Source organism: Amblyomma mixtum, chromosome 5, assembly GCF_055824585.1.
Source record: "Amblyomma mixtum isolate Tamu chromosome 5, ASM5582458v1, whole genome shotgun sequence".
NCBI classification, from domain to species: domain Eukaryota; kingdom Metazoa; phylum Arthropoda; class Arachnida; order Ixodida; family Ixodidae; genus Amblyomma; species Amblyomma mixtum.
In genome coordinates, this window is record NC_143016.1 from 150,832,161 (window position 1) to 150,853,756 (window position 21,596).

General features: G+C 48.3%; 1 protein-coding gene across 1 annotated transcript; it reads left to right on the top strand.

Annotated features, from left to right (window-relative positions):
• The first annotated feature begins 1,024 nt into the window (after positions 1 to 1,024).
• Positions 1,025 to 21,340, top strand: LOC149344150 (uncharacterized). The gene is made up of 5 exons (XM_089546169.1): positions 1,025 to 1,183; positions 4,333 to 4,465; positions 15,288 to 15,427; positions 18,182 to 18,302; positions 20,577 to 21,340. The coding sequence occupies exons 1-5, from the start codon at positions 1,126 to 1,128 to the stop codon at positions 20,791 to 20,793; spliced, it is 669 nt and encodes a 222-aa protein (XP_089402295.1). The 5' UTR covers positions 1,025 to 1,125; the 3' UTR covers positions 20,794 to 21,340.
• The last annotated feature ends 256 nt before the right edge of the window (positions 21,341 to 21,596 follow it).

Below are 21,596 nucleotides of genomic sequence, written 5' to 3' on the forward strand. Positions count from 1 at the left end.
GTGAGAACTGTAGAGCCATTTCGTCCGCCACGAACGCTTCCGGTGGCCAAATATCGGCACTCGCTGGCAAAAGTGTTTCATACGGCATGCCGTCTTCTCCGTAATGCACTTTTCTTAACTACTACGCTACCTCTCCTCTCTGCTGATTATTATTAGTCAGTCCTAACGGCGCAGTCGGGCCCACAAACGGAGGGTTGTTCATTTAGTACTGCTCATGACAGCAATATTGCTGATATGAGAAAATCAGCAAGCGGTAACACGTGGTCTCTGCATTTCATTATTTCAGTGTTCCTCGACGTTTCGTATCAGTTTGGGACCGCCGCCGTGGCTCAATGGTAATGGCGCTCGGCTGCTGACCCGAAAGACACGGGTTCGATCCCGGCCGCTGCGGACGAATTTCGATGGAGTCGGAATTCTAGAGGCCCATGTACTCTGCGATGTCAGTGCACGTTACGGAACCCCAGGTGGTCGAAATTTCCGGAGCCCGTCACTGTGGCGTCCCTCATAGCCCGAGTTGCTTTGGGACATTAAACCTCTATAAACTAAACTAAACTCGCATCAGTTTGGAAGTACATGGGGAACTGTTTATAGGCTGATACACAATTAGCGGAAAGAAAGTCGGGTACTTCCACAAATCAGAATAAAGAAGTTCAGAACTGAGGTCTAGCAACCCCAAGTTGGCAACGTATCAGAAATTACCACTAGCATCGTAAAATACGTATAAGCGCAGCTTTTAGACACTTATAACGCATGTAACATAGCTTCATGATGATATACTGCAGTTATAGAAGCCAAAGTCGACGTCCCGGCCGAATAACTGCGCAGCTCGCGTCTGCCTTGGAGCAAACATGCGCCGAGGTTGGATGGGTATTGCACGACCGGCTCGCTTATCATGACGTCAATGCATTGGGTTTAAAAGCCTGCTGGCGTCGACAGACGCTGATAACTGCGATAAAATAAGTGCACCACTTGCCAAGAAGGAGTGCTTATCAGGTGTGATGTTCCACTTACCGACCTCTATCTGGGTCATTGATATAAAGGGCGGGAACTGCCTCCGAGCCCTTCATAGGAGAACGCTTCATTGCGCACTAGCTCCAGCTTGGGGAACTGTCCAGAGCGCTCAACATGGAGATCACACCCGTGTACGCCGTAGCGGTCTTGGCCTTCGCTGTCGCCTTGGCAGGTGAGGTTCCTCGCCTTTTCGATGATATTCCCCGGCCTGATGTGAAACAAGGGTTCTACTCACAGCGAGTCATTATTCATTCGTGCGTGCAAGGCAGCCAAACATCGTCTGCGAATTCTATGCACGACCGTAGAAAGCTCTGGCACAATTAGGGAGGCACGAGTGCACTGTGAAGAAAAAACAGTGGCATATTGCAAGTCACTTTTTTTATTAGGCTTCAAGATCAATTAAATATTGCGGAAGATCTCGGTTGGTCTTAGAGCCAGTTCTCGCCTCGTTAGCTTATTTTTCCGACGCAGCAGAATGAATTGCACTATAAGCCAGGTAGTGCGACTTCTTGAGGTGGTTTGAGTAGACACCCTGCATGCTGTATTCCTCAAGAGAAAAGTACACAACAGCTGTATCTTACCGGTACTATCCTGTGGGGCACAAGCATGGAGGCTAACGGAAAAGGTTCAACTCAAGTTAAGGACAGCGCAGCGAGCTATGGAAAGAAAAATGACAAGTGTAATGGTAACAGACCGGAAGCGGGCGGAGTGGGTGAGAGAACAAACGCGCGTTAATGATATCCTAGTCGAAATCAAGAGCAAGAAGTGGGCTTGGGCAGGGCATGTAATGCGAAGGCAAGATAACCGCTGGTCCTTAAGGATAACGGAGTGGATTCCAAGAGAAGGCAAGCGTAGCAGGTGGCGGCAGAAAGTTAGGTGGGCGGACGAGATTAACAAATTTGCGGGAATAAAGTGGCCGCAGCTGGCAAAGGACAAGGTTAACTGGAGGGACATGGGAGAGGCCTTGGCCTTGCAGTGGGCGTAGTCATGCTGATGATGATGCCGTTCCCCGCACTGTAAAAGAAATCTTCTGTTCCCCAAAATCCCTACCAATTATGGTAAATCGACGTCATCTTTTCAAGCAATTTCATTTTGGAACACATTGCCACCCACTCTAAAAACATCACTATCCTTGCCTTAATTCAAAAGTAAGCTCAAAGTGTCTTTATTCGAATGCTGATGTGTTATTCTCTTTTTGTGTATATTGCCTGCGTTATTGTGATTTTTGACTCTGTTTTTGTGGTGAAGTATTGATTTGATATTTTGTATATTTTGTATTTATGCGCTAACTGTGCTCTAATCATTTCTTGTATTATTGATTTATTGAGGGTCCCAGTGAAGTATATGACTTTGGGACCCTCGTCTGTACATTTATGATGTTTTGTATATTTTTTGAGACCAATAAATCCTAACTTACTGCAAACAAAAGTGCAGCCTCCCCTCACAGGCTGGTTTTAACTGGCATTTATATTCGGTTCACTTACGATTTCAAGGCGCAAGAAAAAGTGTAGTGAGAGCAAGTAGAAAAATACATGATGTTCTCTACCGTTGCTCATTATACGAAACAGCGTAGTATGCCAGCTAAGTAACTTGTCCTGTGCAGAGAAGCCAGTCGAACTTTCGGCAGCAAAAATCGAGACGGTGCCTTGAGAATGGGGCCAGACGGTGCCTTCAATGACTTAGGTCCACTATTCGCCGAACTTCCTGTTTTTCCTTGTCAAAGTAGTGAGGGGCGCTTGTTTCAAAAATAAATTCCTGCGAAATGCGCCGCAGCTTCAGGCGTGCTGCATGCGATCGCTCATTAGAGTGGACCAGTGATCTCTTGAGGTTTCGGAGCTGCTCAACCTTTATGACAAAATAATACTTCGCCATTATGTCGGATACCACGGGTTGGACATTAGAGTTGAGTAAAGCGTGTATATGCGGCGCCGAGAACATTAACTCTGTTCATTGTTGATGCCTGCGCATTATAGCGTATGAGTAAATAAGGCATGAAGGCGAGACGTTGACACATTTGTTCGATGCGGTAGCGGCTGGCGGATGTGAACCAACAAGCCCAAGTTTAAGCGTTATTGTATACATGGCTGATTTTTTTGTAGCCTCTTGGTCCAAGTGCAGTGTTGCTATAGTGTCTTGCTGTCCTTCATACAAGAAAGAAGAAAAATAAACGCCGCTCACAGCCATGAAACCTCAAACATGGTTCTTTGCTGATTATGCCATTCATCTTAAAGCTTCCAGTCAGAGTCCACTACAAGGCTCGAGTAGTAGCCACGGTTGTAGCTGAACCTGTCACTTGTGTGCATGACAATCGCATAAATCATTCGTAGCCGTGTTCGCTACGTGTTGCTGCGTGCCACGGCTTGTCCTAGCTTTGCGCTAAGGGGTAGGCCGACGCTTATCCGCACGGGATGATATGCCCGTCTTGAAAACATTGAAACTTTCCGTGACTGCAGTGTAATTACAAACGCATCAGGAAGGGTTATGCTTCATGAGGGCTTAATTTCCCAAAGCGACTGAGGTTATGAGAGACGCCGTTGTTAAGGGCTTCGAAAACATGGACCACTTGGGGTTCTTTGACGTGCACTGGCATCGCACAGTACACGTGCCTCTAGAATTTCGCATCCACCGAAATTCGACGCCGCGGCCAAAATCAAATCTCTCTCGCTTTTCAGGTCACAAAGCATGGCTTGATTTTGTTTCATGCACAAACTGCGTTTTCGCCCCCATGAACCGGGTGACTAAGTTTACGCCCCTATCCTCTCAATACGAACGTGCTTATCAGTGCTAGGCCAGGCGTTCTTCGACTAGGCCGCTCACTCTGAGGTTTTCCGCTATAAATCTTCCCTTACCCTCGCTCTTTCTGGATTGATTTCAAATTTATATAATTTGGGAGCGTAAGTGCGTACTAATCCGTACATACTGAAACATATCGACAGTTACGGTTGCGGCCTTTTTTTTTTTCTTCAATGGCCCCGCCGCGGTGGCTCAGTGGTTACGGCGCTCGGCTGCTGACCCGAAAGACGCGGGTTCGATCCCGGCCGCGGAGGCCGAATTTTGATGGAGGCGAAATTCTAGAGACCCGTGTACTGTACGATGTCAGTGCACGTTAAAGAACCCCAGGTGGTCGAAATTTCCGGAGCCCTTCACAACGGCGTCCCTCATAACCTGGGTCGCTTTGGGGCGTTAAGCCCGAATAAACCGAAACCTTTTTGAACGACAGCATCGAACACACTATCTTACAGACCTTTCATAAGGGCAAGCAACAATGTGGACGAGTTTACTACGCGTGGTAAATTTGTTATCGGTGAACGAATTTCGCAGATGCTGCTGTGCTGGACCAATACAACTCATGTCAGGAGGAAAAAGTTATTGACTGTCTGGGAGGAATGTTCAAAGAAATTGAGGACGCAGAAACACCACACGACATTGACGGCGCCGTCAAGGCCGTCTGCAGGTAAGTTCAAACCGTGATAAGTCACTACAGTTTCCAGCTGTTATAAAACCACCTGAAAATTTCATGCGCTTCCTGATACTATTAGGCTTCGGTGACGAGCTCTTAGTTTCCTTCCTTGCTTAGTTTGCTCAATGAATTGTATTTATTAAATCATGTCCTGCTGTATTTATTACATTTGTTAGTCGACTTAATGTCGACTCAAGTCAACATAATGTATAATAAAGCAAAACTGAAGTTTGACAGCTACATGCAATATAACATAACTCGCCACACCTGAAGCAAACATGAGAAGAGAGTTTTGATGCCAAAATGCAGGACTAAAGCCTATTCATTTTCATTCTTTCCAAGCAACATTTCCGAGTGGAACCGGCTTCCATCTGCCATTAGCAACAGTTTATCGCGGGAATGTTTTTTGCGCGCTATTTCTTCACATGTGTCGCTTTATGTGTCTAGTGTGCAGTGTACTTTCCTTGCTGTTCTCCTTAATTGCTCGACGTTGTATCATTTGCTTGTATTCACTTTGCTCTTAGACGCCGCCGCGGTGGCTCAGTGGTTATGGTGCTCGGCTGCTCACCCGAAAAACGCGGGTTCGATCCCGGCCGCGGCGGTTGAATTTCTTTGGAGGAGAAATTCTAGAGGCCCGTGTGCTGTGCGATGTCAGTGCACGTTAAAGAACCCCAGGTGGTCGAAATTTTCGGAGCCCTCCACTACGGCGTCTCTCATAGCCTTCGTCGCTTTGGGACGTTAAACCCCATAAACCAACCAATAAGTTTGCTCTTAAACTATTGGTTCATTGTTAACAGCCGTATCACCTCACCTAATCCCTCCTTTTTTTGCCAATTTTTGTAATTTCATATCTTGTACCACTCCTGCTATAACTAACAATAGGCAGTCGGCAGTATTCTTGAATAGATAAAATAAGTAAATGTTCTCTTGTGAGATATCATGCCATTCCATAAATATGGAAAATTGTATTCGTTCTTCCCGAATCGCTCAGATATTTCTTTTTACGCATAATGTCTTCAGTTGCTCCGAATTCTCTTTACATTTATTTGTATCTGTTATCACAGCCACTGTCTTCCTCTTCAAGTAACAGCGCAAAAAACACAGACGGGACACAGAACAAAAACGCACAACGAACCCATCAGGCCACAAAACGCCACCGGCAATATCAGGTTGCACAGCAATAGCTCGCTGCCGCCTAAGGACTTTTGCGGTCAGCCACTTGCGTAACGATAAGCGCGGTATCATATTCTGAACGAGAAGTGGTGCGCTTTTGTATCCTAACGTTCCTTGCCTAGGTGCTCTTGACGTACCCGAGTTATTCAACGCACGCCATGCATGGCTTCGACAGAGCACGCAAGCAAATGCCTATCAGCAATGCCTATGCCTATCAGCTATAAAAAAGTACGACAGGTGTGACTAAAAACAAGTTTGTGCTTGTCGCTAGGTTGTGTTAAGGCCGACCCACATGAAGCGAGTTTCCTCTTCATGGGGTTAAGCCACATGAAGCTCTTCTCTGGTTAAGCCTGGATATACAAGCGAAAAGCTGCAGTTATGTTTGGTTTGACGTCATGGCTGTCGCAGTTGGCGCGCACAATGCACTGGGAGCACCACGATAACGGTGGAGGTGTTCGGCCGTCACACACTGCCTGTACGGAGGCGAGGGAGGAGACGCGCATGCAGTGAATACTGTGCTGTGTTAGAAGGTTGCTTTAGAGACACGTACTGTGGTGTCCATTCCTTTCGGGTATGCGCCAGGATATGAGAGACCTGCATTTCCTTTCCTTAAAACCAATTTTCATTTCATTTCAATTCCCTTAAGGCCGTTACGGCACGGTTCGGGTATCCAGCGAGATATGAGAGAGACAAGCGTCGTTTCCTTTCCTTAAACCAATTTTCTTTTCATTTTCCTTCTCTTAAGGCGCGGATCGGGTGTCCACCGAGATATGAGTGTTTCCTGGCGCACTGTTTGTCTTTTATTTATTTTTTATTTGTGCCGCGCGTGACGTCACTCGGTTTCGCGCATGCGCAGCCGTGGCAAATCTTGGCTCCGACGGCTCACGCGAAGGGCAGCTATGGTGCGGGTAGTGAAGCTTTTCGCTTCAAAACTGGCGAACGGCCGCCCGGCGGCATCCGTCTGGCGTCTGGCGGATGTTCGTCGTCGATCAAGCCGGGCTTGATATGTACGCCGGAAGCGGTCAATGCTGGTTGGCAGCACGGACCAATCGGGGCGGGGCGGCGTCTGACTTCCGCCCGCCGGGCAACAAGGCGGCGACAGTCAAAGCGGGGCCTCTAGATTCACCACCAATTCGTCGTTGCCGCTACATTCATGCCAAACGAAAGGCGCACGTATCTTTCTCTTTATCTGAAGATGCCCGCGCCACACATTTTGAGCGATGAAACGCGTCAAATTTTCTGATTGCTTCTGGATTTTCAGAGCTGATAGGCTTAGCCAGTACGCGTTGCTTGACTTCAGAAAGTGCGGAAGGTTCGAAAGGTTAACGAGTTTGGTTCGTGAAGGGGTCACAAAAAGCAATTCGTCCTCTTTGTCACCATTGAATAAATAACAGCTTTATTGCGAATGTAAAGCTGTTGTTCTCAGCATTTTACTGAGTATTTAGAATCACGCCGTTTCTAGCAGCACTGAAATCATAGAAGCAGTGGCCTGGCTGCCGTTATCTGCTTCCCGCCTATGTGGTGCAGCATGGCAACGGTCATGACGATGGTGCGTCGGAATCCCGATAGGCTGGTGCTTGCAGCGCAAATTTGGCCTTGAAAGTCAGTCCACCCTTTAAGTTGCAGTGCTGTGATGGGCAAGGCACACTTGTTCGCAGGATACCTGTAGAGCACCCAGGCTATGAGATAAATGCAGTCTATCTTGTCGTCAGGCGCAGACGTAAGCATGAAATACCTTGCCGTAACTGGTGTAGCGCTATTTAGAACCTGGCCGTTGGAAGAAGTTTTACCTTCTTGTGTGTTTTATCATCCGTTACATTGTACGACAGCTTAAGTCGAAGCCATATTCTTGTATTGGTCAGTTTTCGACGCTCCAAGCTCCTCTTACTATGTGTCATACATACTCGAAGGCCAACAAGAACAGTAGCCTGGTTTGGACAACTTCATGTTTAAAACTTCATGACATGGCATCAGAACCACAGGTAGCGAAGAGGTATTACAAAATGGAGCGAACATTTCAGAACTAAAGCCTCTCTTTTAGACAACAGGAAAGGTTAGAAACTGGTTTACAAAAAAGCATGTATTTCAACAGCTTTCTATACGGCAAAGTAAATATGTCTGCACAAAGCTTGACTTGATATGTGGTTTGCGCCCAAATGTTTGTAGTCATGAAGATTTTTCTATGGCACAGCGTCTATAGTGTAAACTATGTAATATGGCTGAACAGACCTTCAATGGGCGTATGTTCGGTTGTTTTTTTTTAACTCAATATTCATTTTCCACACCCTCCAAAATCAAAAAGTGTTCTACATCTGCTGGTAGAACTCTGGAATCAGTTATTTTCTGTACTGGTCAGTAAATTACTTAGTCACCCTACCAAAGATATCATTCAAAGTCAAAATAAAGATGCCGAGCAGGGAGCCATTAGGACTCGTTACGCGACAACAAGTGGATGTGTTTCTGATTCCCGTATCTACCATACTCTTTGCTATCCAGTTTGTAACCATAAGGCTTCGTTATTAACAATTTGTGCGGAAAAACACCAAAAACTTTCCTAGAGCCAAGAAAAATGTAATCAATGTTAGTACGAACGTCAAACTTCCACCAATTCATGCGCAAATTCAGGTAATTGTAAGCCGAATTACAAACCCTCAAAGAGGTCATGCTGGCGCATTCCAGGAGATTGAATCGCTTGATGTGAGCAATCATATGCATGCGTAAAGTGTTCTTCAGTGTTTTGCATGAAATGCTAGTGAACAACAGCAGCCAGTAGTTAGACACCGCATCCGTAGAGCGAGTTTTGGGTAATGAAACATCTCGGGACACTTTTCATGCTCAGATTTTTCACGCAGTGCATGAAAGCACAGGCGGAATATTGCCACGTATCATTGTAGTGTTTGTTCGTTCACGCTCAAGGCTGCATGAAACGGCTGTTATCGTTTTTGTTCGTGACGCGAGAAGCGACCAGACTAATCTCGATTGTTCGCAGCCATGAAAGGCTGCATCTAGGTTTTTCCGGATTACCGTAGATGATCTTGACCTGTTATCTGGAAGTTTCCTTGCCGGCTTTAAATTGAGCGATGCCGCGAGCGGCAGGCATTCGTAGTTCGACGACCGCCGAGCACGCCTGTTGCTTACGCCGCCGCCGAGTGATTCAGATCTTTTGAGGGCACAAGTCAGCCCAAATAAAGAGCTTCGTTTACAAGTCTTTCTGGTGTCTTCCTGACCGCTGGACTGCCGTCACTACAACGTGACATCTGGTGGAGGTGCTGGGTAGCCTTTCATGTTCCGGACACCCCCAACAAGTCATGACGCCAGCCCCTGAGTCATCTACCGCAGGACCTGAGTCAAGTCCACCGCGCAAGCCGACGCCTGCAAGGGGACGCACCTGAGTTCGGGACCCTGCCGGACCCTACCCGGAAGCGAAAGCAAGTACCAACGTCCATCATGACCTTGTCCCAGACGACCACTCCAATCATTCTGCAGCAGCCCCGGGTGCCACCAACCTTCGACGCTTCGCCTGGCGCCGACCCCGAAGAATGGCTGGAGCAGTTCGACCGTGTGGCTGTCTTGAACAACTGGGACGATGCCATGAAATTTAGGTACGTCTTCTTCGCCCTGGAGGGACCAGCAAGAGTCTGGTTCGAGAATGAGGAAGCCAGCCTTGCCAACTGGGAAACCTTCAAGGAACAGCTTCTGAAGACCTTCACAAACGTCGTGCGAAAGGAGAGAGCCCAGCAGCTGCTACAGTCTCGCATACAACACCCAAACGAGACCGTTGCAGTGTATACTGAGGAGATGAAGCGTCTCTTCCGGCGTGCCGACATGAACATGAAGGAAGAAGAGAAGGTGAAGTTGCTTATGCGAGGAGTTAAAGGGCAACTCTTTGCCGGCCTCGTCCGCAACCCACCGAAAACCGTCGCGGAATTCGTAGAAGAGGCATCCACAATGGAAAAAACCCTCGACGCCCGAGCCCGCCAATATGACCGTCAGCAGCGCGTCTTCTCAGCAAACTGCCTGGACACCGTTAACAACGATAACCTGCGGGAGGTTATCCGTCAAGTTGTGCGAGAAGAGCTCCAACGATTGCTGCCAACGGGAACGCAGCCGCAACTTTCATCGCTCACTGACGTCGTCCGGGACGAGGTTCAACAGGCCTTGGGTGTGGTGCCGACACCCACGCAGCCCCTGCAGCCTCCAGCCATGACTTACGCCGCTGCTGTGCGCCGTCCTGCCCCTCGACGACGGGACCCAAGCCCCTATCGCTCTCAGCCAGCTGCGCTGGACCGCCGCCCTCTTGCCCCAACCCGCCCGACCTACGAGCGTCGCACTCAGCCGACGAAATGCGACGAGTGGAGAACTCCCGACCAGCGGCGCCCACTATGCTTTCACTGCGGCGAAGCCGGTCACGTCCTCCGCCACTGCCCATACAGAAGACTGGGCATCCGAGGGTTCTCTTACGACGCTCCACGACTCCGACCCGGCCAGCGGCCAGCCGAAATCGAGGAGTTTTTGCGTCGGAAAGGATGCTCATCGCCGAGCCGCCTGTCACGTTCTCCGTCGCCATCGTCACCACGCTTTGTATCTCCTAACCGAGGTTACGCCGTGCGTGGACGCTCCCCCAGCCCCCGAAGGTTAAACTGAATAAAGCAGCCTCTGGAGGTGAGGTTACTTCTAAGCGCAATGACAAAGATCCTCCATCGACGATTACTCAAGACCATACCTCGACTACGACGACAACACCGACGAAGACGACGCGGCCAGACTTGAAGCTTTTACCGCTGCCCAGTGAAGTAACGTCGGAGTACGCCCACCGCAGCCCCACTACTCGACGAAGCCGAGATCGGACACCGAAGACAACGTACAATACGAGAACGCGAACAAGTGGTCTTGAAGTTACGGTCGACGGTCACGCGGTTACTGCCTTGGTCGACACGGGAGCTGACTACTCAGTCATGAGGGGGCCACTCGCTGTCCGACTCAGGAAAGTGACAAGAACTTGGGATGGCCCGCTGATCCGCACCGCAGGTGGTAACCTTATTACGCCGTCAGGACGCTGCACCGCGAGAGTTACAGTAAATGGGCGAACCTATGCTACAACCTTCCTGGTCCTACAGAAATGCTCGCGAGACGTGATTTTAGGAATGGACTTCCTGAACGAACATCGGGCGATCATCGACCTTCGATCCAAGTCGATCAAGCTTTCCACGGACAAAGCCATATCTGCAGCGACGACAGCGACTCATCGCGTTGCCTTAAACGTCCTTGACGAAGTACTGAGCGTGCCGCCCCGATCAAGTGTCTTCGCCTGCATAGGTACTGGAGACGTCGAAACTGCCGAAGGCGTCGTCGAGGGGAACACCCAGTTACTCCTTGATCGAGGACTGGGCGTCGCAAGGGGAGTCGCCCAAATCCGAAATGGCCAAGCCCAGGTGGTGCTAACCAACTTCACCGAAGAATACCGGCATCTAAACAAAGGTACGACGATCGCTTTCCTCGACGAGCTGGCAGACATCAGAGACATATTTGCCCTACGCGACCAACCCGTAGAACCATCTGACCAAGGCCATCGACCAACGTTTGATATCAACCCAGCATTACCACGGAGCAGACAAGACCAAATACGCAGTCTTCTTCAAAAGTACAGCGATTGCTTCTCATCAGCATCGAATGTGCGAAGAACCCGGCTTGCCAAGCACCGCATTGTCACAGACGAACACGCCCGACCAATGCGACAGAGCCCCTACCGCGTATCACCGCTAGAACGCCAAGCTATTCGCAAGCAAGTTGAGGAAATGCTACGTGACGACGTCATCCAGCCATCAAGGAGCCCATGGGCAGCACCAGTTGTCCTAGTGAAAAAGAAAGACGGCACCCTTCACTTCTGCGTCGATTACCGCCGCCTGAACAGCATTACGAAGAAGGATGCCTACCCCCTCCCCCGCATCGACGACACACTGGATCGGCTATGCAACGCTAAGTACTTCTCATCGATGGACCTGAAGAGCGGCTACTGGCAAATTGAAGTCGACGAAAGAGATCGCGAGAAGAGTGCGTTCATCACGCCAGACGGACTCTTCGAGTTCAAGGTGATGCCATTCGGCCTCTGCTCTGCACCAGCGACGTTCCAGCGAGTAATGGATACGGTGCTCGCAGGCTTGAAGTGGCAGATTTGCCTCGTCTACTTAGATGACGTTGTTGTCTTCTCCTCAAACTTTGAAGACCACCTCAGAAGGCTTCGGATAGTGCTGGAAACGATCAAGTCTTCAGGCCTGACACTGAAACCAGAGAAGTACCACTTCGCCTACGAGGAGCTGCTGTTCCTTGGTCACGTCGTAAGCAAGGATGGACTTCGTCCAGACCCCCAGAAGACGGCTGCGATCGCAGAGTTTCCACAGCCTAATGACAAGAAAGCTATGCGCAGATTCCTTGGATTGTGCGCTTATTACCGGCGATTCGTCAAGAACTTTTCGCGCATCGCTGAACCTTTGACCCAACTTACCAAGGCTGACGTGACTTTTAAATGGGAAAGGCCGCAAGAGGAAGCTTTCAACGAGCTGAAGCGCCGCTTACAATCCCCTCCTGTGCTCGGGCGCTTTGATGAAAACGCCGAAACCGAAGTTCATACCGATGCAAGCAGTGTGGGCTTAGGAGCGGTCCTCGTTCAGAAAAATGGCAGACAGGAGAAAGTTATCGCGTACGCTAGCCGTTCACTGTCGAGAGCCGAAGCCGACTATTCGACGACAGAGAAAGAATGTGTCGCCATTATTTGGGCCACGTCGAAATTTCGCCCCTACCTATACGGACGACCATTCAAGGTTGTGAGCGATCACCATGCTCTCTGCTGGCTGGCCAATTTGAAAGATCCCTCCGGCCGCCTTGCTCGTTGGAGCCTGCGTCTTCAAGAATTCGACATAACTGTAGTCTACAAATCTGGCCGCTAACATTCCGATGCAGACTGCCTATCGCGAGCCCCCGTAGACGCAGCACCGGAAGAGGAAGACGACGATGCTTTCCTAGGACCGGTAAGCGACAGCAGTTTCGCGCAGCAGCAGCGCTCGGATCCTGAGTTGCAAAGCCTAGTTCATTATTTGAAAGGCAAGACCGCATCGCCTCCCCGGGGGTTCAAACGCCAACTGTCGTCCTTCGTCCTTCACAATAATGCCCTCCTGAAGAAGAACTTCGCGCCCAACAGGACAGTACATCTTCTTGTCGTGCCCAAGAATCTTAGGCAAGATATTATGCAGGCATGTCATGATGAGCCGACTGCAGGGCATCTCGGGATTGCTCGCACGTTGCACCGCATCCAGGAGAAGTACTATTGGCCGCGGCTAGCCACCGACGTTTCCCATTACGTGAAAACGTGCCGTGAGTGTCAGCGACGCAAAACGCCTCCGACTAGACCAGCCGGACTCCTGAACCCCATACCACCTGCAACTAAGTCCTTTCAGCAAATAAGAATGGGCCTCCTCGGCCCCTTTCCGACTTCATCATCAGGTAACAAGTGGATCATCGTGGCCACCGACTACATGACCCGATACGCCGAAGCAAAAGCGTTGCCTAATGGTACCGCAACAGAAGTCGCAAAATTTTTTGTCGAGCAAATTCTCCTGCGACACGGCGCCCCCGAAGTGCTCATCACAGACAGAGGGACGGCATTTACAGCGGAGCTGACGCAAGCCATTTTAAACTACAGCCAGAAAAGCCATCGGAGGACAACTGCCTATCATCCACAAACCAACGGACTCACAGAGCGTCTGAACAAGACCATCGCAGACATGCTCTCCATGTACATCGACGCCGAACACAAGACGTGGGACTCCATTCGGCCCTACGTGATCTTCGCGTATAATACTGCCGTCCAGGAGACAACCAGGTTTACCCCATTCCAGCTGGTATACTGCAGGAAGCCCACGACAACACTCGACGCAATACTCCCGCACGTTTCTGACGAAGACAACCTCGACGTCGCCGCCTACATTCATCGCGCCGAGGAAGCCCGAAGACTTGCGCGGCTTCGCATTCAAGACCAGCAGCACACCGACGCCCGACGCTACAATCTGCGCCGACGGGACACGCATTACAAGCCAGGTGATCGTGTTTGGATATGGACGCCAGTTCGCCTCCGTGGATTGAGTGAAAAGTTGCTGCGACGCTACTTTGGCCCGTACAAGGTTCTCCGTCGCATCGGTAACCTCGACTATGAAGTCATCCCCGACGGCACGACAGCATCTCAGCGACGCCGCACACGCCCGGAAGTCGTACATGTCGTACGCCTGAAGCCATATTATGAACGCTAAAGGACTCGAAGTTTTCATTGTCCGTGTTTATTTCCATTTTAAAGCATCGAGACGATGCTTCTTTGGAAGGGGGGTAATGCCACGTATCATTGTAGTGTTTGTTCGTTCATGCTCAAGGCTGCAGGAAAGGACTGTTATCGTTTTGTTCGTGACGCGAGAAGCGACCAGACTAATCTCGATTGTTCGCAGCCATGAAAGGCTGCATCTAGGTTTTTCCGGATTACCGTAGATGATCTTGACCTGTTATCTGGAAGTTTCCTTGCCGGCTTTAAATTGAGCAATGCCGCGAGCGGCAGGCATTCGTAGTTCGACGACCGCCGAGCACGCCTGTTGCTTACGCCGCCGCCGAGTGATTCAGTTCTTTTGAGGGCGCAAGTCAGCCCAAATAAAGAGCTTCGTTTACGAGTCTTTCTGGTGTCTTCCTGACCGCTGGACTACCGTCACTACAACGTGACAATATGATGGAACGTAACCACAGTATAAATGCAGGGATATCTTAGGGACCTCAGGAGATCATCGGGTACTCAAGGCAGCGTTAATTGGAGAAATATGAGAGTGGCCTTCACAGTCCACTGGGTGTAGTAAGGACAGTGGCCATAATCGGAACATACTGACTTGTAAACATCAATTCCGCTGAAACTTTAAGAAGTCTCTGACTTCGCAACTACGTTGAGGCATTGCATAATTATCAGATCTGCTGTCAAAAGAATGTTACACTGAGATAGCGGATAATACATAGAATGATATAAAGAATTGAATATTTCTTCCTATTCTTTGTTGTCCAGTACGCCTTGGTTATCATTTTTTACCACGGTACGTAAAGATTTCTTATCGAAGTACAGTGCAGGCGCTTCCAAATTTCATGTCAGGAAACGGCTCCCTCCTTTCCTCAAGAGCTTCAAAAAAGCAATCCTTAGCTTCTGATGGCAGAATCTCAGCTCTGTTCCACAAGTCTGATATGTCTCCCCATCATTAACATAATCATCACCGTCAGCGGGGTGAAGTGCTATGCAGACGACTTTAGCCTTCAACGAGTCCTGCCTTGCGCTCGTATTCCCGCAAAATGCCCCCTAATGTCTAATGTCATCTTTCTGCCTCGTTTTCTACCGTCCCTGATAGAGTTCACCTGCCTTGCTCTAGGCTATGTTCTCCAAGAGGCCATTTTTTACGTGTTTTCTCATTATGCTATAGGTGGCGCCGTATGCGAGACGCGTCAAACCTAGTGTAAGGAGAGAGCAGGATACATCGATGGGTTCCCATACATAGAGCTGGTGCTTCACGCGCTCGGAATGAGAAGCTGCTGCACGAAAGGTCCATGAGCTGATCATCGCAAATGCTTTCAGTGCCAAGAAAGAGCCCTGCACAGACATCCACGCAGCACCTGACTGCCCCGAAGAGAGGAGGAAGGCGCTCACTCTCGTGGAGAACTCCCTGGCAGCCGCCATAGATGCACTTTGCGCCAACGATGGAGCCCTTCTTAAAAGTAAGTGCACTGCGCTGCTCACGATCGAACCGAACTCACAAAGCGAAGAACTGGAGTACACTTTCTCATATGGCGCCCTCCATGAAGCACATGCTTTTATGCGTTTTATTTCGCCGTAGTCGCTCCCACCATTACGCTCGCAACGTGAAGTGTTTACAAAGCGAGCTGGTTGGTTTTCGCAAATGTCGAAGCAAAGCGAAGTGGCTTACGCGTTTGACTCTAGTTCTCTCACCAGCTCGACCTGCTGGGTCAGGCACAAGAATTTTAAAATTCCGGAGTCCTAAGCTCCGAATAATGCGTTTTCTCTCACCCTATTACGTTTTACGAGCTTATGCTGTACCTTCAGAGGGTTAAAGATGATCTTCCATTCCAGATCAGTACACATCAAAATGAACCGAAACTTGCATTCCAGTTCGTTGTCGCTATTTATGTCCACGGACACCCTATAAAGTGATTTTAACTTTGCGGAAGTTACTTTGCGTGAACGTTGCGGAAGTGAGCAGTCATGGGCGCGGAAGTAATGCAGCTTAACTCCTTACGTTGTCCGAGGAATAAACTATTAAACTTTTTTTTCCTTTTAGTTGTGCTACACCGGAAACCTGAGGAATAAATTCAATTTCTAAATGCAAGCCGCTCAGCGAAAGCGTGTTTTCAGGTTTATCTTACCTTTATTTTTGATTATAGGAAGACGTCAGTGGTGAGTACTTTGTATTAACACTGTCACAGGCTCGGTATAAGGCTCGTGCGTTGCCTGTGGCACAGCTTGTGTCCCAGGCTGTATCACAGAATGTTCCTCGTATTAAGCAACGCCTTTAATCGCAGCCTCTCTAAACTTGCTATTTAATCTGCCTTTTTTTACGGCGTTGTATTGTTTGTAGCCGAATGATACTCCTCAGCGGATAACTGACCAATGGTGAGTTAGGGTAATCAAATTAACTCCAAGAAAACGTCAACCTAGCACCGAGTGGCACAGAGTCAAAAGGGCAGATGAGGCTGCGAAATTTTCTCGCACTAATTACAGGTCCTCGGGAGAGGCCTCTGTCATGCAGTGGGCGTAGGCAGGCTGTTATGACGACGGTGGTTCGAAAGCTATTTACCACCGGGAACGCGTTCTACATAGCCAAACCACTGCCGGCTGCAACGGTATGCCTCGAACCGTGGCGGCTCGTGACTTCACCCTATGTTTGGCGTCGGCGCACGTCCCTTCTTTCGCATGCTTCGTTCAGAGCGTGCAAATAGCAGTGTTGTAGGCGTTACCGAAAAAATTTAACTAAATGCGTCCCTCGTTACGCTAAACAAAAGAACGCGCCAGCGCCCTACGTTATCTACGAAAAAAAGTACCGTTACCGAAAAAAAGTATTGCACATTACTTTGCCGTTACTCCATTGCGATAAATTTTAATCAATGCGTCTTCGCTGTAAGAACTCAAGATAACAATTTTAAAAGCTCATATTTCCCATATTTCTAACTTCACAAAGAAAAAATAGCTGAACTGAACAAATTTGCAGCAATTCTGGTGTTCTTCTGCTTACGAAATTACGCGGAAATTATGTCGCAATACAGAAATGCTTAAATGGCATCGAGAGCACCTATAGATGTTGTTCATTTGCAACATCATTTTTGGCGTTTTTTTTTCTGAATAAGAGGCAGAGGGGGACAGTTGAAATAAAAAGTAACTAGTAACGCGACACCTCAAGTTACCGAAAAATGTTAACGTAAGTACGTTACCCGTTACAGTTCCGAAATGGTAACGAGTACGTTACTGTTACCGAAAAAAGTAACGCGTTACCAGTGACACCGTTACTTGTAACGCGTTACCGACAACACTGACAGATAGTAATCGTGTCATACTCAACCGCGCTTCGAGTTGATTGTCGGCTCCTCCTTTCTGCCACCCCTCCAGCGCTCAAGCCATGCACCGCAATATATCTTTTAATGCGACAGCGTCAGGACGGCCATAAAGGCGAAAAACTACCGAGGACGTTTACTACATTCGTGTCAGTGCGAAAGCACACATTTCTGCTCCGTAGAATACGACCATGAGCGGACAGTGCCGCCGGACGGGTAGCTCCCTCTAGGCCGGCTGCGAAGTGACAGGGGAAAAGACAACGGACGATTCTGCTCGCCGTTTGGTACCCATCGTATAAGTACTCAAGCACTACAGCTGCCCGGCGGCGTCGGCGTATTTGTGAAGCATCCACACGCTGGGAGGTGTTTAGGGAGATTTGGCTCTTTCCACCTGTCACCTGTCAACCGTGTCAGTCTCCTAAGCCGGACGAAGATTTGTGCAGAAGAATTGAAAATGACTAACAAGAAAAGGACTCAAACAACAGCAGGCCTACGTGAAAAATATACAGCCTCCCGAAGAACTGTCTGTGCAAAAGTGTAGCTTGCTGTAGCTACTCCTTCTAGCATTGCTCGGGAAGAGCAACCTGTGTCTGACAAGCCCTAGCGGTGGTTGTGTTTCAAGCAGCCACCTGCCGGTACTGTGGTGCATCGCTTGGCGCTTCGCCACCACACTGATAGCGGTATGAGGACTCGCAGCGATCTATAACTGTGACACATTTTGCCTAATTGCACTGCCGAAATTCGAAGAATCAGAATCTGAATATATTGGGGAATAAAAGACTCATCTCATTTTCTCCGCAACAGTCAAATTTATCGCCCTCATAGCCGGCTCATGTTTTGTTCATAGCCCTGTAAGTTCGTGAAATGTGTACATGCTTCAATTAGATATGTGGTTCCCTTGTGCAGAGGTGCCGGAGATGCATGAGTGCTGGAGACAAGATGCGTTCGTGAGCTGCGTCGAACGCATCCATCTGACGGCAAACCGCCTAGACTTCTTCACCTCGAAGCGGACGTCGGAGGATTTGGAGTAAGAGCGTCTTTTCTTTTTCATCTTTATCTGTTTGCACAGCTCTCAGATAATACCTGGTTTACAGAAGGAACAATGTCGCTTCGAGTGAGGCCCCTGTTCAATGAAGAGTGTGCAAACCACCGATACCTGTGTCCTAGAACTTCAATTTTAAAGCCAGAGTTAAGAGAGACTGCCTCGACAGGACATGAAAGAAACTGAAAATACTTTTTTTTGCACACTTTCTCCTTAGCCCATTATCGGTTCGTCTGGGTCCTAAGGAGCGATAAATTCTTTTAGATAACGTTTTTCAAAATTTCATGGGATACTAGCGCAAGCAAGGAGCTGCGTGATACTGATCAACTATGTGGTCTGCGGGCTGTCGTGATACAAAATACTGCCAACGCAGCACCTAATTTGTCATTTCTTCCGACTAAGTTATGATATTCGCATACCCGCCCCAGCTTCTCTTCGGCACTTTTATTTGGGCTTACGCTGTGTCTCGAAGGGCAACGAATGCGCGTAAGCACGAAGGTTTGTATATCGCCATGTTTTGCGGGTTTATGCACGCTACAAACCATAATATGCGCATGTTACGGGCACATTAAATAATACGTTGACTACTGATGGTGTGCTGCTCGCCCGCTTCAGAATAAATACATGTCACAAGTGCCTTTTAATGCGAGAGCATTAAATAGCTCATGAGGCGGAAAATAAGGTGTTTGTCGCTGTCCTCGCAAGACAGTTCGAAAACCCACTTGACATGATTAAGAAAGGAAGATAAATAGTATTTCATAACACAATTGCTCCCGAAGTCGGCTTCGAACCCAGGACGGCGCGAACGGATTAGCAGATCAGCTTTGCTGGCCGCTTCATTAGAGCACTGCGCCATCACCGCCGCACAACACCCGTGCGCTGAACTGCCAGTCTCTCGAGGTGGGTTTTTGTATCGTCGTCTTTATCAACTTCCATTCGAGCGGCGCGAGCACATCAGCTCTATAGCTGAAGTGTTATTTTTTATTATATCTAAAATCCAAAGCTACTTGAAGGCACAGTATGTCCCCTTTGATATTATGTAGTACAGCTCTGCAGTCTACGAGAATATATTTAACGGTTTTTACACTGCTGCCTCATGCTACACAAATTACATTTCCCCGTTCATACTTGCTTCTATACACAGATAGTGCGTATCAGTGTAACCTGATTATCCTGAAGTCGAAGGGTATGCCCGTTGAATTATCATCAAAGTGTTATCCCATGCTACGTGAAAACTACTGCAGTAAGAAACATTACCCAATACTTGTAATAGGCCTTGCTTCCTACGTCTCCAAAAATAACCGTCTTTGAAATTACGAGCAGCAGAACACACGTGCAATACCAAACACAGTTTCATCAGCACCGTAATCATTCTTCGTAGCAGATCCGGGTCATCTGAGCAAGCATAATCCAAGGCGGTTGTTCTAATAGAAGAATTATGTCCTGCTGTACGAACGTGTCCGGCCACCTTCGAATTAAGGTCATACATTGCAAGGCTCATCGTAAACGAAAGTCGCACACAGAGGGCTTTTATGTTTATGACGGTTATGCCGGACGACATTACGAGCATGTGCATATTTTCTTCTCTGAAGCTTATGGCCCTATTTTTATACTAAATAAATGAATAAATAAGGTATGGCAGTACCCAAAACGTATAAAGCCTGAACTCTTGCACAGAAACTCTGTAGAAGAGCACTTTTCACGAGGAAATACTAGATGAACACATTTTTTTCGTTTATCTAAGATTGCAAAGTAAAAAGTAAAAGTAAAGTAATATATTCCCAGATCTCCCCACGGCAGGCTTGCATTTTTTTTGCTATTACCATTTTTGCTATCCTCAAAAACGTTAGGCATTGGTTTTCTATGGCAGACTTGACTACTTGATGCGAGCGATGGACAGACTTTAAAAGAAAGATTTTGCTACGCATTGAAACAGCGGACCATTAGCTTCAGTATTTCCACAACAGTACTTAATGCTTTACAATATTACTGTGCGATGTCAGCGCACGTTAAAGTGCCCCAGGTGGTCGAAATTATCCTTAGCCCTTAACTACCGTGTCGCTCATAGCCTAAGTCGTTTCGGGAAGTTGAACCCCATACAAGTATAAAAGCAAGTACTTTAGAATATTCCACAGCCCTGGACACAGTCTTCGGATCCTGGACTTGATCGTTGGTTCGAAAAATTTCTGAGTGATATTATTAATTACCTTTGGGTCTTTCAGTGCAGATATTTACTCGTTTCAATGATCTTCATTCCAGAACATTCCGCACTGAGCTACCAAAGTGCATTCAGCTGTCCCGAAACGTGACCAAGGCGTGCGAAGGTGTCAGCATCGAGCCAGCTCAGAAGTTCCTCAACACCTTCTTTGAAAACTCTGTGCCCGGCTACAGCGGAAACACTGCTGCGCAAACAGGCTCTAGTTTGGCCGCCGTCCTGTCCGTCGTCGTGGCTTTGATTTTCTCGAGGCATGCATAGACTCTCGAGCTACTGTAGGGACTGTTTTAAACGCACTTGCGTCGCAAAGTACAATAACTGCGTACCACTGTGAAGCACAGGCTCGTCTGAGCGAACGGCACTGAATATTGGCCAAGAATAAGCTTCACTCCTCTGGTTAAGCACTTCAAATTGAGTGGTGCGCCGTCCTGACCAATTGAGACTAAAGCTCACGACCGTGTATTCAAGTGCACAACAACGCAAAGGTGCAGTCACTGTAATGGTTTTTTTCAGGGGTGCTTCACATCGATCTCATGTTCCGAATTCGGCACAAGTACACCTTGTTCATCCATGATACAATGAACTGCACTTCCGGCACACAGGCAGTCTTTGTACATACAGAAAACACCAGTGTTAACAGCAGTGTTAAAATTGTGTGTGTGATAGTGGGGATTTAGATCTTCCTCACGAAGCAGGCCACCAAGACCACTTCCGGTGATACAGGACTGCAGTAAGAATCGATGCCAGCAGACCGTCAGCGCTGCTTGTTCGGCTATTTTTTTTTTGTAAATAAAAATCTCTCTACTCATTTCCTTCGTTCCTTTTTCCGTCTTCTCTTCTTTCCAGCCGTGCATAGCACCGAGGAAAAGACCAGGTCTGCATTAGAGCCAGTGAACCTGAGTGGCCCCATACTCGCGTTCTTTGAGCGAAAGTTGGATGTCATCATCCTTTTCGATCGATCTCTTTTTTCTGTTCATGGTGTTGTATCGCTAGATATGCAGGGATGCGGCCAGTATTTGAGAGCACACATTAAAGGTGACACACCATCCTCGACATCAGAGTTA

Excerpts from the sequence above, each read along its gene's own strand:
- LOC149344150 (XM_089546169.1), top strand. The coding sequence starts at position 1,126 with ATGGAGATCACACCCGTGTACGCCGTAGCGGTCTTGGCCTTCGCTGTC. Across the intron at positions 1,184-4,332 it reads CTTCGCTGTCGCCTTGGCAG|ATGCTGCTGTGCTGGACCAA; the intron begins GTGAGGTTCCTC and ends CGAATTTCGCAG. Across the intron at positions 4,466-15,287 it reads GCCGTCAAGGCCGTCTGCAG|TGCCAAGAAAGAGCCCTGCA; the intron begins GTAAGTTCAAAC and ends AAATGCTTTCAG.